The following is an 18070-nucleotide window of genomic DNA, read 5'->3' on the forward strand; positions in this document are numbered from 1 at the left end:
ACTATTGCCAGCAAGATGAGGATTAAAACTAATCATTGTTGATTGGGAGGGTGAAGCTCCACTTTAAAGCAGAACTTTACCTATAAAAATGTATTAACCACTTAAGCCCCGGAGGATTTGGCTGCTAAACGACCAGGGGGTATTTTGCGATTCGGCACTGCGTGACTTTAACGGACAATTGCGCGGTCCTGCGACGCTGTACCTAAACGAATTTGGCGTCCTTTTTTTCCCACAAACAGAGCTTTCTTTTGGCGGTATTTGATCACCTGTGCGATTTTTTTTTTTTTTTTTTTTTTTTTTTTTTTTTTTTTTTTTTTTTTTTGATCACGCGCTATAAACAAAAAAAGAGCGTCAATTTTGCAAAAATAGCAATATTTTTCCCTTTTTTTTTTATATGAAATTCCCCCCAAAAAAAATGTAAAAATCTAAATTTAACATTTTCGGCCAATTTGTTTTATGCTACCTATGTTTGGTAAAAAAAATTGCAAAAAGCGTATTTTGATTGGTTTGCGCAAAAGTTATTGCGTTTACTGACTAAGGGAAAGATTTTTGTCATTTTTGTTGTTTTTTTTTTTAACGCGTAATGGCGGCGATCTGCGATTTTGTTTGCGGTACTGCGACATTGCGGCGGACAGATCGGACCCTTGACTGACATTTTTGACACTTTTGGGGTTACCAGTGACATTTCTACAGTAATCAGTGCTATATATATGCACTGTTACTGTAAAAATACACTGGTAGTGAAGGGGTTAACTTTATTTGAGAGGGAGGGGCTGTGTGTGTCCCTAGGGGCGTGATTCTTACTGTGATTGGCTGTGGCTTCAGCTGTATGCAGAGTGATCAACGGATCTACATAGTAGATCCATATGATCAGCTCTCATACAGAGGGGAGAATGACAGGCAGCTTGTTTACACAAGCTGCCTGACTTTCTCCCTCTCCCCCGCCGATCGCAGAGTGGCCGGCGGACATCGGGTCCGCCGGTCACACGGGCGGGGGGGTCCGTGACCACGCGGGAGCGGGAGCACGCCTCCGGCGGCGCGTGCTCGCTCCCTAGACCCTCACAAGCTAGTGACGTAGCCCTACGTCACTTTGCCTGTGAGGGGCTGACCGCCGACGTAGATCGGCGTGCGGCGGTCGGCAAGTGGTTAAAAAAATGTTATTTAGCAAGGAACATACATTCCACATTTAAAAATGATGCTACCAAAATTAGTGTGTGCTGTAAATTGCCTCCAGCATTTTTCCTGTTTCTTCTTATTGGAGGCTGCCATTTTGCTGAAGCCCAGAGCCCCTGAACAGCAGTAAATCCTAAAGCTGAACTAAACCCACCCATAAAACCACTGCAATCCTGGAATGAGGGGATTGTTAACTTGTCACATTTGTTATGTCCTCAACCAAGCTGTCAAACCATCAAATGGCTGGTATCATAATTGATCACCTGTGCAGCACCATTGTAGTTGCCGATCAAACAGAAGCAGCTTCCTTGGCTGTAATGGATAGAGGGTAGAGTTGAGTGAACACCGGGATGTCCGGGTACGGCGGGTACGGCCGAACTTGAAAAAAAAAATACGGGTTCGTGACCCGAACTTAACCCAAACTTTACCCCGATCCCGAACCCCATTGAAGTCAACGGTGACCCGAACTTTTGAGCACTAAAATGGCTCTAAAAAAAACATGGAAAGGGCTGCAAATGGCAGCAAAATCTTCTTAAGAGCATGAAAAAAGTATGAATGAAAAACTGAAAAATAATTGTCCCCTTAAATTGGTGCTTTTTGAATAGCAGATTAGAACAGCAGTGTCTAAACGCTGTACAGTAAGTCACCGTAAAATATGAAGGAAAAAACTTTTTTTTGTTTTAAATCGAGATTAAGCAGACACATATGCACTGAGCTTGCATTACATGGCCGCTACACGCCGCACGCCGCCCACCTAACAGACTGATAAAAGTATTTTTTTTTCTCCCTCCTCCTCAATGGGCTCAGGTCAGGGCAAAAAGATTGTGCACTGCAACCCACACAATACAATCAATGTAGATCGCTGTCTGATTAAAGAAGATTCTTCCTATTCTTTCCCTGAAAGCAATCTCCAGCCTGCCCCTACAATAATCTCCTATCTCTCCCTCAGCAGCAGCAGGAACCTGTCCCTACAGTAGTTTGAGCAGAGTGATGTGCGGCGCTATGTGACTCCAGCTTATATAGACTCTGGGTCACATGCTGCACTGGCCAATCACAGCCATGCCATTAGTAGGCATGGCTGTGATGGCTTCTAAGGGCACACTAGTTAAACGCTTGTTGATTGGCTGCTCTACAGCTGTTGAAACCGCGCCATTAAAACCGCGCCAAAACATGAAATAAATTACCGAACAACGGACAGTACCCGAACATACAGTAAAATGTTCGGGTTTGTGTCCTGGTACCGAACACCCAAAAGTCCGGTACGATCCCAAACCATACAGTCCATGTTCGCTCAACCCTGATAGAGGGTTTAATTTTGCTTTAAGGCTGTCAGCAGATCAGGCTCTACATATTCAGCAGAGTGCCTAAAAACGGAGCGTAACTGAGCACGTGCAGAGCAGGTGAGACAATGTATTGCTGGATTTGAAATTTTATAGACACTTATTTTCAATGCTGTACCTGCAAAAGGGGCCAGCCTGAAGTCTTCTAACAAAAGGACTTAAATTTCTGACTAATGTTCCACTTTTTAAGAACGTTTGACTGAAATGCTAATGGTGTGTGGCCAGCTTTAGGATGTAGCACGGTATATGATACAAGCATATGCAATGATCTAAGTTGTGCAATGCGTTGTAAGCTTATGCTTGACTCACTAATCATAAGTATTGCATGGCTGCTTGCTGCACCTGCTTGCTCACATTTGTGCGCCCATTGACACTTTTACATCTGTTTTTATCATTGCAGGTGATCCGTGTCCAGAACATTCATTCTGACAACCCAGTTGTGACCACCGTATATGCCAACGATGGCTCAGTGCTCCAGGCCTCGACCTGTGCCGCCGTATGGGAGAAGAATCTACTGGTTGGCACAATATTCCACAAAGCTCTCCACTGCAAATTGGAGTAAACGGACCAAAACATGCCAAAATAACTGTGAAATATACTTTATTTTCAACTGGGCAGGCCCTGCCGGTGGATATAGGAGTTCCAACCCTCTTGAGTGATCAAAGAAAGCCCAGCACCACCATAACAAGTTGCATTATGTTGAAAACACTGTGGGGTTGGAGCCGGTGTGTATTTTTAATGACTGCTCCTTTTAAGTGCACTTGGAAATACTTACCGGTGTGGGAAAATTCAGTCTGGGACAACTGTCAACTATTAACCACACTGTGCAACATGTATGTGGCTAAACTATACTGGGGCTCATTTACACATAAGGCAGCCCTTGGCGCCCCCTCTAGCAAGTGATTCGCAGTGGATCACTTTTTTTAGAGGGTGGTTGACAGATATGTCTCTTCTTCTCCTACTGTGCCACAACCCCAAAAGCCCGCTCCACTGTGCTACAACCTCGTGCAATGCAGCATGCGGATGCGGTGCGGCCCCATATATTTTGAATGGATCACATTCGTTGGTGGTACCGCCATGCCCATCAAACAAAGCATCACAGAAGCGTCATGTCTACAACCCCATCTGGCACTCCTTTGAAGTTTAAGGGGGGGGGTGATAAATCCTCAATCAACTGTCAATTTTTACCCTCTCCCTGGCCACAAGTGTAAGGCTGGGTTCACACTTTTGCAAATTTGATGCGGGTTTCCCCGCATCCAATTCGCATGACAGGAGATTGTGACCGTCTCTCAGTGGAGCCGGTTCACAGATCCCCAGGGTGGCTGCGGAGCGGATTGCACAGGGTTCCAGTGCATCTTTGGCTCTGTTTCAGGTCTGAATTCAGTCAAACATTCAAGCTTAAATCGTCCCTGAAATGGAAAACTGGGATGCACTGGACCCCTGCAGGCAGCCGCATCCGTATCAAATGTGAACCCAGCCTAAACCTAGCCTTGTTCACATGAGCATACTACAGCATACTTGGGATGCAACAGCTGCATGGACACAGCCACTGCTCCCGGTTTGACATCCTTGAGGTTGCGAGTGTACAACTCCGAACTCACGCTGTCAGTGTTCAGTGCTGTGCACCTGCATAAGTGTCAGATTGAGAGCAGCGTCTGTCTAGGCCGCTGCTCCGTCCCAATTGACGTGAATGGGTTTGCCTGCACGGGGATGCACAGAACGCCTACTATGTAGTACGCTCATGAGGATGAGACCTGAGCCTTATATACACACACTCGCACAAACGCACATGGATCTGCAGTTCATTTCAGGATACCTAAAGACCTTGTTTACATGTGCAGAGGCATTCACCGCCGTTTTGAAAAACAATCTACAGAAGATTGCTTTTTGGAGGCACTTGATAGGCATCTAGGACGTGATATGTTGCTGCGTGCTCAGGTCACTGTACAAATTTGGGAGTGACATCATCTCAGCCCGGCCAATGACCACAGCTGGCAATTTTGTACCTGGAAGCTGACCACCCAAAAATGTCAGTGGCCAGCTGGGAGCTCAGGGATGCCGCATTGCTGAAGTGAAGGTAAGTATTCCTTCAATGTGGACCCCTTCACGTGAATGAAAACTGAATCGCCACCAAATGCTACAAATTGCATAATTTTCACTGCACCTCAACCACGGTGATGTGTACTAACCTGGCTGTTGGCCATGTTAACTTGCAGCTCAGCAGATGCAGGCAGTAGAACTGCTGCTCAACCGTCTTTTTTTTTTTTTTTTACCACCCCTGTATATTATGTGTCCACTAAAAAAGCGTTGCGGTGTGGACCAAGACTGTTTATGGCTTCCTTGGGGTGACACCATCCGTTGAGCTTGTACTGGCTGTGGGTGATTTATATACTACTTCTAGTGTCTCACCTAAGAAGAAGCTGGGAAGCAAGTTCATTCTCCAGTGCAAAACTCTGAATCATTGAATGATGTTTGTCTTGTTTTTGTAAACTTGGTGGTGTTTCATATCTTGTGACTTTGTTGTTTCTATAAAATGTGACCAGAATTAAAGAGCCTTGTTGGTTGGCCTTGGCTACAAATTGGCTATTTCTTATTTTTTTCTTTCCAGACAGATGACACTTTAGTGAACTGCACGGTAAATCAATAAGATGAAGATCAATATGCAAAGGGCAGTAACCCCTAACAAAATGTTTTTTATTTACCCATCTACAGCAGCATCCGATTGGTTGCTTCAGAGAACAGAACTCCTCTGTTTTTTTAAATACTTTTCTTAATAAGCTTGACAGTTGGCTAGACTTACCAAAGGATTGTCTGAATCACTTTAAGAAATTAATTTACAAAAAAGTCTCAAGGGCCACCATCTGTATCTTTCGGCTCTAGTGACAACCACCCTCTTCATGACATAGATCACTATTGTCTCTAATTTGGAAGCGACAGGGCAGCCACTCGGCACTGGACCCACTAGCAGCAATCACTGTAATAATGGGGATTTCCAGCTTCCGTGGGAATCCCACAGGTATGGCACATACAGTGGGTACGGAAAGTATTCAGACCCCCCTTAAATTTTTCACTCTTTGTTATATTGCAGCCATTTGCTAAAATCATTTAAGTTCATTCTTCTTTCTCATGAATGTACACATAGCACCCCATACTGACAGAAAAACACAGAATTGTTGACATTGTTGCAGATTTATTAAAAAAGAAAAACTGAAATATCACATGGTCCTAAGTATTCAGACCCTTTGCTCAGTATTTAGTAGAAGCCCCCTTTTGATCTAATACAGCCAGGAGTCTTTTTGGGAAAGATGCAACAAGTCTTTCACACCTGGATTTGGGGATCCTCTGCCATTGCTCCTCGCAGATCCTCTCCAGTTCTGTCAGGCTGGATGGTAAACGTTGGTGGACAGCCATTTTTAGGTCTCTCCAGAGATGCTCAATTGGGTTTAGGTCAGGGCTCTGGCTGGGCCATTCAAGAACAGTCATGGAGTTGTTGTGAAGCCACTCCTTTGTTATTTTAGCTGTGTGCTTAGGGTCATTGTCTTGTTGGAAGGTAAACCTTCGGCTCAGTCTGAGGTCCAGAGCACTCTGGAGAAGGTTTTTGTCCAGGATATCCCTGTACTTGGCTGCATTCATCTTTCCCTCGATTGCAACCAGTCGTCCTGTCCCTGCAGCTGAAAAACACCCCCACAGCATGATGCTGCCACCACCATGCTTCACTGTTGGGACTGTATTGGACAGGTGATGAGCAGTGCCTGGTTTTCTCCACACATACCGCTTAGAATTAAGGCCAAAAAGTTCTATTTTGGTCTCATCAGATCAGAGAATCTTATTTCTCACTATCTTGGAGTCCTTCAGGTGTTTTTTAGCAAACTCCATGCGGGCTTTCATGTGTCTTACACTGAGGAGAGGCTTCCGTCGGGCCACTCTGCCATAAAGCCCCGACTGGTGGAGGGCTGCAGTGATGGTTGACTTTCTACAACTTTCTCCCATCTCCTGACTGCATCTCTGGAGCTCAGCCACAGTGATCTTTGGGTTCTTCTTTACCTCTCTCACCAAGGCTCTTCTCCCCCGATAGCTCAGTTTGGCCAGACGGCCAGCTCTAGGAAGGGTTCTGGTCGTCCCAAACGTCTTCCATTTGAGGATTATGGAGGCCACTGTGCTCTTAGGAACCTTAAGTGCAGCAGAAATCTTTTTGTAACCTTAGCCAGATCTGTGCCTTGCCACAATTCTGTCTCTGAGCTCTTCAGGCAGTTCCTTTTGACCTCATGATTCTCATTTGCTCTGACATGCATTGTGATCTGGAAGGTCTTATATAGACAGGTGTGTGGCTTTCCTAATCAAGTCCAATCAGTATAATCAAACACATAATAATCAAAAAAAAAAAAAAAAAAAGTGATAAATCCGAGCAGGGCCGCTGATAGGGGGAGACAGCCAAACCTCCCGTACTAGGCCTGGGACTCACTGGGTCAGCAAGGGGCCAGGGTTCAGCTGGGATCCAGGAGAAGTCTGGTTAATAGGGAGCACTGTCCAATGCCCTAGCATTTCAGGACCTGTCAGATAGGCTGTATGGAACCCCATGATTTCTAATAGCAGGCCCTAAACCAGCTAAATGGTTGCTGAGGTTCCAGATCTGCCCATAAATTAAAATTAAACATGTAGCCCTTAGAGTAGGAACTCATTGCACAGGGGTACTACAAATGGTGGACTGTTATCTACAGAGTTCTGTACTGTCAGCTGGATGACAGGAGCCTCTGGGATCTAAACAAACTATCCAACATAAATAACAAATTACATTTTGGAAAATTCTCCTCTTTGTGATACTACTATTATTTAACCCCCCCCCCTCTATTGGTCAGTGGTAACATTGTAGCAATGTAAATATAGCCAAGTGCAAATGTATTATCAGAAGGATCTGTCGTACACAATTTGTTGACCTTTATCTTTACAGCATGCTGCATTTCCAAAAAATAACTGGTTATTGTGTAGACAGGAATATAAAAAACATTCAGCCTGGCCAAGGCAACGATCAGTCATTGGTTTGTTCTGACTTTCATTTAATGGTAACATTACTGTCCCTCATTTGGAACCCAATCCCTCTGTGTTCTTATTTCTTCCTCTGGTGTCCTTCCATTTGTTGTGAACAAATATGCTATTTGGTAGCTAGCAGCCTGGGGAGGAACCCCTAGCTGCTTTTGGAGATGACATAAAAAGTTTAGTGTGGTAAAGGCAAAAGCAGCCATTCTCAACCAGGGTTCTGTGAAACCCTAGGGGCTCTTTTGGTCTGTGGCTGATTTACCTCCCATTGGATGGTACCTGCATAGTTCAAGGGCAAACTCCCCTTGGCAAAGTCAGCAGCATGACACCCATAATCTTTTTAGCTGTCTGTATGGGGGACCTTTTTCCCACTGACCTACAACAGAAGGGGCATTCTTCCCACTGAACAGCGATGGAAGGGATATTTTTTCAACTAACCACCAATGTAAGGTGACAGTCTTCCCAATTTTTCTGCAATAAAATTCTTGCACTAATTAAACAAAATACATAGCAATATACATAAATCTTTACATGAAAGAAAATATAGCACATTCTGCTCTCAAACAAAAGATTACTTTATAGCAAAGGAATTGTTTCCATAAAAAAAGATAGAATTACTAGTGGAAGATAAATCTTACTAAAAATTAAACCACTACACCAGACATCAAACCTGCAAGGTCAAGAAACAACCCCACTCCTATCATGCATGCAGCCCTTCTTCAAAAAGTCTGGGACTCCCTGATCTTCTCAAGATCCCAAATCTTCCCAATCTCACTCAGAATATTGTGCCCAACCACCAGGTAGAAGAAGTAGAAGCTTTAAGAAGCCCTGGATGATTCTCGCTCAGTGAGGGGGGTCATAGGATCACCCATAAAGTCGCATGAACATTCAAGGCAACACCCAGAGGAGATCTTCCTGGGAGAATTAATGTCAGAGTCAACCTGAAGCTGAGAAGAGGTCTTAAAAATGGGTCACAGTAAGTAGGCCTTAAAGAATTCTCAGGAGAGAGGCTGTTGCATATATACCACCTTATTAATAGACGGATTGCTGCAGACTTGCTGCCAGGGTTGTACCGTAGAGAAGAGAAAACCCCTGTGTTAAAATTGTGTGCTACTTTTTTTTTTGGCAGAAAAAAATTTTCTTACCTGCTTCAAGATAGTGTCCTATTGCAAGTTGTTTAGTTCTTGGCATCCCAAAGCTTTTCCCAATCCCTATCCCGGTTCTACAAAACAATGAAAAAAAAAAGACACTGTCTGCCTGATTACTGTCTGAGGACTAAGTGAGATTTAATGCAGCTGGCTGAAAACACCCTGTGCCTGTCAAACAAAAGATGACTATAGCAGGACAATCTTGCACTGTACATTCCACGTGAAGTAACAGACAATTATAACAACTAGAAAAAGTGTATCCAAATCCCAGTGAGTCAGGAATGCCCGTACACCCACTATGCATAACTCATGCGATAGAGGAAGGGGATGCCTAGAACCCTCTTCACCCTTTTATATACCTCCTATGTTAAAGGGACACTGGAGCAAAAAAAGTAGTCCATAGACTCTACTTTACCTACACACTCCACTCTAGGACAATCCTGATCATCCACAGGACGATGCTTCAGGTTTCTTCTCACATAGAGCCTTTTATGGAAAGCGAGACAGACTTGATCCCTTAACTTTATAGGGATTCTCTTCAAAATAATTAAATGCAACCCCCCTCATTACAAAGCCTAGAAAATCCCTTAAGGCCAGTGACACACCTAAAGCAGAACCAAAAATACTCTTCTCAGAAGCTTCCTGGGGAGGAACCGAATATCTTCCACTGCACCTGCCACTCCCAGAGTATTTTCAGAGATGGGGGCAACATAAGCCGTGCGCTTGCCATGTCTGACTTTCAGACTGTTCACTGGCCTGCTATCTTCCCAGCAGCGCAGAAAAGGCTTAAACCAAGATTGGAAAATATCCAGCCTGATGTGCCTTGGCCCGCTGCCCAGCCTGATGTTCCAGTGCCTTCTGCCCAGCCTGATGATCCGGTGCCTTCTGCCCAGCCTGATGATCCAGTGCCTTCTGCCCTGCCTGATGTGCCTTGGCCCGCTGCCTAGCCTGATTTGGCTTGGTCCACTGCCCAGACTGATGGTTCTCTGCCTGCTGCCCAGCCTGATGGTCCTCTGCCTGCTGCCCAACCTGATGTCCTTTGCCCGCTGCCCAGTCTTATGGTTCTCCGCTTGCTGCCCAGCCTGCTGGTCCTCTGCCTGCTGCCCAGCTTGATGTCCTCTGCCCGCTGCCCAGCTTGATGGTCCTCTGCCCGCTGCCCAGCTTGATGGTCCTCTGCCCGCTGTCCAGCCCAATGGTCCTCTGCCCGCTGCCCAGCCTAATGGTGCAGTGCCTTCTGCCCAGCCTGATAATCCGGTGCCTTCTGCCCAGCCTGATAATCTGGTGCCTTCTGCCAAGCCTGATGATCTGGTGCCTTCTGCCAAGCCTGATGATCTGGTGCCTTCTGGCCAGCCTGATGGTCCTCTGCCTGCTGCCTAGCCTGATGGTCTGGTGCCTGCTGCCCAGCCTGATGGTCTGGTGCCTGCTGCCCAGCCTGATGGTCTGGTGCCTGCTGCCCAGCCTGATGGTCCGGTGCCTGCTGCCCAGCCTGATGATTCGGTGCCTGCTGCCCAGCCTGATGATTCGGTGCCTGCTGCCCAGCCTGATGATTCGGTGCCTGCTGCCCAGCCTGATGGTCCTCTGCCTGCTGCCCAGCCTGATGGTCCTCTGCCTGCTCCCCAGCCTGATGGTCCTCTGCCTGCTGCCCAGCCTGATGATCCGGTGCCTGCTGCCCAGCCTGATGATCCGGTGCCTGCTGCCCAGCCTGATGATCCGGTGCCTGCTGCCCAGCCTGATGGTCCTCTGCCTGCTGCCTAGCCTGATGGTCCTCTGCCTGCTGCCTAGCCTGATGGTCCTCTGCCTGCTGCCTAGACTGATGATTCAATGCCTGGTGCCCAGCCTGATGATTCAGTGCCTGGTGCCCAGCCTGATGTGCCTCAGGCCAGTGACCAGCCTGATGTGCCTTGGCCTGCTGCCCAGCCTGATGTGCCTTGACCCGCTGCCCAGCCTGATGTGCCTCGGCCCGCTACCCAGCCTGATGTGCTTCGGGCCGCTGCCTAGCTTGATGTGCCTCGGCCCGCTGCCCAGCCAGATTAGCCAGTCCCTGATGCCCAGCCTATATTCTGAGTGTCCTGTGCCCAACAACCTGCCTGCCTCTGATGATCTGCTGCCCAATGACAAGTCTACCTTTGAGCTTAATTATCTTGGCCCTACCACATAGCTGGGTTCTACTGACTCTATGCCAGCTGCTCAGTTGGATTGTGTGTGTGTGGGTGGTTCCTGCGCTATCTGAGGCAATGTGGATTCCTTCTTATTGCTGCACCACGGCACTGGTACCAGGAACCAGTTGATACAGTAATTTAAATAGGGGGTTTTGTGGCGCGCTTTAGAAGTGAATTTTGCTCAAAAATCTATAACTAAAATATCATACATACATTTTGTAGTGGACGGATGAATAAAGTGCTGTTTTTTTTTTAAAAAGTTTTCTGTATCCTTACAACTATGAATACATAGTGCTTCAATAACAAGCATGTTTAAATAAATAAATAAATAAATAAATAAACGAATATTCCCTTCTATAAAGTGCTAAAATATTCCAATTTATAGTGCTTGGGTGCTGTAACTCTTCAATAAATACAAATAAATAAATAAGCAAGTATTCCCATCTATAAGGTGCTGAAACAAATATTCCAATTGATAAAGTGCTGGGTGCTGTGACTCTTCAATAAATATAAATATTGCCAACAAAGTCTTTAAAACTCCTTTAATTAAAAAAATAATATAAGTGAATGTATAAGTGAAAGTCCATTTATTCAGACCACCATAAAATGATATTTGTTTAAGTAGCAGCTTTTTTGGTATTCACCTTTACCAGCTGTGCGCTGGTGCATCCTAGAGCGCGGAGATTATTTCACAGTTTAGGCGTAAGGCTGAGGAATATATATTTTTCTTAAAGCGGTAGTATCCCGCTTTTTGACACTTTTACCTACAGGTAAGCCTATAATAAGGCTTACCTGTAGGTACAAATAATATCTCCTAAACCGGCACGGTTTAGGAGATATTTACAGTGCATGCAGCCGCTCGCGCGAGCGGCGCATGCGCTCTGAAGGTCCGGGGGGACCTTCAATTAAGTTGCCGGGAGCTTGCCGGAAACATCACTCCCGCGCGCATGCGCGGGAGTGACGTCATCGCGGCTCCGGCCAATCGTCGCGCCGGAGCCGTCTCTTTCGGCCAATCAGCGCGCCGGAGCCGCCGAACCCGGAAGAGACGACGAGGGATCATGGCAGCGCCCGCAGCGATGTCCGGGGGTCCGTGTCGGGGCTTCGTTTTAAGGTAAGTTACACATAATGGGCTAGTATGCGATGCATACTAGCTCATTATGCCTTTGTCTTGCAGGTTTTTTTTTTTTACTTTTTTTGTTATAGGGTTTACAACCGCTTTAATGTACATTACATACTCCTGCACTATATTGTACACTACAGAATTCTGCACTATATCTACACTTTATTGTCGATTACATACTTCTCACCAAAGTATTTATTATCTCAACAGCTGCTGGTTGCTAATGAGTCCCTGGCTATTTTAACAAAGTTCTTCTTTAAGGTCGGCTCAGACAAAGTGTTAGCTCTCTATTTTAATTGTACACAAAAACATATGTAATGGCAGTGTTTACCTCAATACCGGGAGCTTTCACCCCCTTCCTGCTCAGGCCAATTTTTAACTTTCAGCGTTGTCGCATTTTGAATGACAATTGCACGGTCATGCAACACTGTAACTGAATCGATTTTTTGTTATTTCCTTCCCACAAATAGAGCTTTCTTTTAGTGGTATTTAATCATTACTGGGTGTTCTATTTTTTGCTAAAAAAATTAAAAAAGACCAAAAATGTTGAAAGTAAAAAAAGTTTTTTTAGTTTGTCAGAAAATTTTGAAATTATGTAATTTTTCTCCTTCACTGGTGTGCTATGATAAAGCTGCACTGATGGGCACTGATAGGCTGCACTGATGGGCACTGATGAGGCGATACTGATAGGTGGCACTGATGGGCAGCACTAATGGGCAATTATAGGTGGCCCTGATGGGCACTGATGGGCATTGAAAGGCAGCACTGATTGGCCTCACTGATGAGCAGAGACTGGTGTCACTGATGGGCACAGAGTGGTGTCATTGGGCACAGAGTGGCATCATTGATGGGCAGTTTTGAGGCTGCACTGTGATCAGGGCACTAATTGCCTATACACATCACCCTTGTGAGGAGACGCCACTGATTGGCTCTCCTCACCTCACACTCAGTCAGTGTGAGGCAAGGAGAGCAAATAAACAGCATCTTCTTGTTTACATGTGACCAGCTATGATTGGACACAGCCAATCCCATTTGTAAAGAGCCGTGGGCCCAGGGACACGGCGCACCCATGATTGATACGCTGCTCACCCCCACGGGTGCGCAATTGCGGCTAAACTGGGAGCTGTCATTAGGGCCAGCCCGCTCCATCATAATTTGTCTATACAGCAGGCGGGAGGCAGTTAAAATAATGATTTTGTTGAGGCTTTTATACGTCTGTGAGATTCTGGCTTGCAGGACAGCAATTTCATTAATAATTTATGAGTAGAAGAAGACTTTTGTTAAGTTTAACCACGTGCCTTTATGCCCCTCCCACTCTTACCAGATTGTGGACTCATCCACAGTTCGCTGTGGCGCGGTATGCGCGCCACAATACTACTCTACTTAAGCTACCCAGAGGTAACCTCTCTCTCCCACCTGTTTTTCCCCCTTCTCTCTCTCTCACCCAACTGAGCTCCCATTCATAAAATGGGTCCAATTTAATGCAGCTCCTTCAATTGTACCAATACAAGGTGGCCCATGACCATAGCTGGGGGTGGGGGTAGGTAGAGTTGTGTACCCTAAGTATGATTAGAACCTGATATCTGTCATTCCTTTAAGGCCCTCACCTTGCATGAAGTTTCTTTTGTGCTAGGGGCCTTGCTGATTCTCTCCTATTTAAATTGAAAAAGTCCTGTTTAACAGGTTTGTGTAGAAGGAATGGAATTCAAAAGAATTACATTCCAACAGTCAGGTAGCTGTACAATTCCATAGGCTTTCCAAAGCCATTACTACGACTACAAAATATTGTAAAACACAAATTATTTGCTACTATTTTGTGCCATTTGAATATCATCTGCAGATATTTCCACCATCTTATGACAGCTTCTACAACTGCCAACTTTTTCTGGATCTGTTCCCATATTTGACCCATCAAAGGATTTGTATTTCTGTCCATCCAGTTCTGAGGTTTTCATAGCTCTTCCACACAGCAGAGCCAGGTCACACCACAGATAAAGTGTTTTGTAAGTCCATGATCTATTTTTTAGTATGTGGCATCATGCTTTACTGTACAAAGTTTTCTTAGGCAAAGTCTAGTGCTACCTCCACAGGAGCCGGTTGACGCAATGGGTTCAGTGTTGCCAACCTACCAGATTGAAATTTACTGACACGACGGCCAAAATTTGCTGGCACTTCCAAAAGTTACAAAATGACAGTTTCAGTACAAATGTCAGTATTTAAGCTACAAAAAATACAATAAGCAATTAGCAATGTGATTTAAGGTAGATATTAAATCAAAAAAACATATTTCCTATTTTTTATTTTCGATTATAGTAGGTAAGTAGCTCAGGAACAGGACTCACAGGTGATAACACCTCCCGAGCGCTCCTTCAGACTACCGATACCTGACTACATATTTTTCTTGATTATTCGACAATGTTCATTAAAGCCCCGTACACACGATCAGATTATCGAACGATCTGTCGTACGTTTTTTGTGGCATGCTAGTCTGATGTGGAAAGTGAAGAGGTTATTTTCATACAAATTTTCCCGTACGACAAAATTCTACTTCAGAAGTGATGTCATGTGTTGGATTGCTTTGTATGTGTTCTTTCGTCTCTGGGCATGCCTAGTCTTGCTCTTAAGATTTTTTTCCGTCAAAATCTGTACTAATGAGACGAAAATCGGACGTTGTATTACGGACGACAAATATTATATAGCCTGCACATCAGGATTTTGTCAGCCGAAAAGTCGGAGTCGGCTGTCAAAAGCACCATACTAACAATCCGAAAATCTGCAGATCGGTCGTCGAACGAATTTTCCCTTCCGAATTTCTTATCGTGTGTAGGGGCCTTTACTTGGAGATGCTAAATGAACAACAGTAATTCTATGCCTTGAAATTAGCCGCAACTGTCAGCCGGCCATATGCGAGTTCCTTCTGTGGGCCTTGGGACTGCATATTTGATAGACCTGTTAGGAAGCCCAATGGGCAACCAAAGGACTGTACATGGCAGGCTAACGAAATTATTGCTAATTGTGAGGCATTGACTTAGCATTGTCATCATACAACAGGAAGTGCTGTTATTGGCAGGATTTTGAGGCATGAAATTTTACAATTGACTCGCAATAAAAAGATTTTGTTTTAGAAATCTACATAAACCACATACAGTATATTGTGACATTTAGTGGTTCCCGATCACCAGCCAGCCGACTTTGTAAAAGCTTTCTTCAGCATACCAAACAAAAACAATCTTTAAACATCTGGTGTAGCACAGAAATATGGCTCACCGCCAGCGTAAACCTGTCCCACTAGTTTCCCCGACTTCTTCAGGGGTCCAGAAAAAGATCACAGAAGCCAGCAATATCTCAGCCAATAAACAGGCCATAGCCCTTGTGACAATCGGGGGAGGACTGGGAAGGGGGGCAGGGTGGCAATCGCCCCCCAGGCCACTCTGATGCTGGGTAAAAAGGCCACACTCAGAGCTGGAATAATGTAGGTATTAATATATTTGCAGAGCTGCAGTGGAGCAGTATGAGTATGCTCCTGTACCCGGCCGGCACAATACTAACACAGTCCCTTCCCTGTCAGGCAGAGTGATCTCTGCCTGACAGGAGCTTCCTAGGCCCCGCCTGGCGTGATGTCATGTACGTTTGTTAAACCTCCTTTGTTGCTATTAACATTAAATTATGTTACCACATTGCATCGTGTTTGTCTTGCTTCATAACATCAATATCCATTATAAATCCAGGTGGGCATGGATGGTGAGCTAATTCGATGGTTCAATGGGCCACTTGACTGGACTTGCCCCCCAGGCCTAAGGCTGCCAGCCCTCCTCTGGACTGACAATAGACAACTGTGTGCTGTTTCACACCTCATACACACTTTCTAGCTTCTTCCTGCCCTTTTCAGTCCTCTCGTGCAGCTGGGTAAAGCCCTTTAGGAGCACAGTACCTGTAGTCAGGGTTGGAGTCTCTTTCCCACTCAAGATCTGTTTGAGCCTCCAAATTCCAGGATCCATATGAGGACTAAATAATCTTGGGGAAAACTGCTAATTTTCCAGATCACATTGGAACCTGCACGGGTGAGAATTCCTGAGTACTCCAACTGTCACTTGTCATTCCCTTAAAGGGACCATAACCCCAGCAATGGACATACATAGCTCCCATCCCTTGTATCCTGCACAATATACATATAGTAGTGGTCTCTCTGGTGACTTAAGGAAGATCTATTATTAGAATTGTTATTTTACAGTTATTCCCCCCTATAGAACAGAGTACATGGTGTGCTAAGTACTTTCTAACAAACAAAGATTTCCCAGCACACCTACCAGTTAGCCTGTAAAAAAACAAATTGACCTGTCTAATGCCCCGTACACACGTGCAGATTATCTTAAGACTTTTGTCTTCAGATTTACCTTTTCTATGTAGTGCAAGGGCCTGCCGGATTGGATACAAATTGAAAGTGTTTAGGTTTGACCTCATATTATATGGTTTTGGTAAGTCTACAAACAAAAGTCTTCAGATAATCTGCACGTGTGTACGGGGCATAACAATTCATGTTGAAAACAGAGGGTCTTTTGCACACCCATGCAAATATATGCATAAGCCGCAGTGCCTATATCAAGGCTTCTCTGTGTACTGCGGTCCTAACTAATAATTTTCAGAATAAACAAGCAAAAAATTTGGGGGAGCATACCCATGTATTTCTAAAGCTGGTGCAGCTATGAACCAAAAGACATGTATATTAAAAAAGAATAGCACACACATGCAAAAGAAATTACTACCAAATTTGAAGACAATCCATAAATAAAAATGGGGATTTGGTCCCACCATATGGCCATATAGTGGGACCAAATCCCCATTTTTATTTATGGATTGTCTTCAAATTTGGTAGTAATTTCTTTTGCATGTGTGCGCTATTCTTTTTTAATAATAATTTTCAGAGTCTCCAAAGTTGGATAAGATATAGCAGCAGGTAGATAAGGGGCAGGTTTGCCTAGAGGAAGCCCACCCCTCCTTAAAGGCAGAGGGGCCGGGAAGCCCAGCCAAGAGCACAATTGCAGCTGAAGGCATCCAGTGCATCCCCACATCAAATTCAATACAAAAATGTGGCAACCCCCCAACCTATAACTAGCCTTTGCAGCAAGGTGCACATGAACGTGCTTTCTAACCCTAGTTATGAATTATGAGCTGTGCCACTCCCCTCTTGTCGAGGCCGATCCGAAAACAGCTATGAAGGAGATGGCCAATTCATAGCTGCAGCTTCTCTTGGCTGTGAACACTTTCCAGAGAGAAGCAACTGAAAGAGGAATGCAGAGGGAGGGGGACGTATACAAGTCTCTGCATTCCTCTAACTGTTGCGTGTTGGTAGAGCTTCTTTAACCACTTGCCGATCGCCCATCGCATATATACTGAGGCAGGCTGGCTCGGCTACCTGTATGGCGAACCGCAGGAGTGCCCCTGGGGGCAAGCGAGTGGCAGCGCACTCCCGCCCCGCGAGGCAGCGGAGGTTCGGATCTACGGGACTGGCAGCACCGATTGCCGCCGGCACCCGCAATCGCTACCCGCTGAGAGAGAACACCGGTCAGCTGTAGCAAACACAGCAGACCTTTGTTCTCTCTGGAATGATCACAGAGTGCCTGTGATCCTTCTATATAGGAACACAGGTCTCTGTGATCATTTCACAAGTCCCTCCCCCCACAATTAGAAAACACTCCCCTAGGCGCACGATTAACCCTTTGATCACCCCTAGGTTAACCCCTTCCCTGCCAGTGTCATTATTACAGTAACAGTGCATATTTTTAGCACTGATTACTGTAGTAATGTCACTGCTCCCCCAAAAAGTGTCAGTCAGTTAGGGGTCCGATCTGTCCGCCGCAATTTCGCAGTTCCACTAAAAATAGCAGATCACCGCCATTACTAGTAAAAAAAAAAAAATGACATAAATCTTTCACCTAGTTTGTAGATGCGATAACTTTTGTGCAAACCAATCAAAATACGCTTATTGGGATTTTTTTTTTTACCAAAAATATGTAGCAGAATACAAATTGGCCTAGGACAGGGATATGCAAACTGTGGCCCTCCAACTGTTGCAGAACTACAAGTCCCTTGAGACAT

The 18070-nt window shown here is 45.2% G+C and overlaps 1 protein-coding gene across 1 annotated transcript in view; it reads left to right on the forward strand.

Annotated features, from left to right (window-relative positions):
- LOC309556420 (uncharacterized protein) overlaps positions 1-18070 on the forward strand; it is a 126327-nt gene that overhangs the window by 55126 nt on the left and 53131 nt on the right. Inside the window, exon 9 of the mRNA XM_082258886.1 lies at positions 2914-3071. Within this exon, the coding sequence (XP_082115012.1) occupies positions 2914-3071 (158 nt within the window). The remainder of the gene's footprint in view (positions 1-2913; positions 3072-18070) is intronic.

The sequence above is a fragment of the Pelophylax lessonae genome (assembly GCF_965119305.1).
Source record: "Pelophylax lessonae genome assembly, chromosome: 5".
Lineage (NCBI taxonomy): Eukaryota > Metazoa > Chordata > Amphibia > Anura > Ranidae > Pelophylax > Pelophylax lessonae.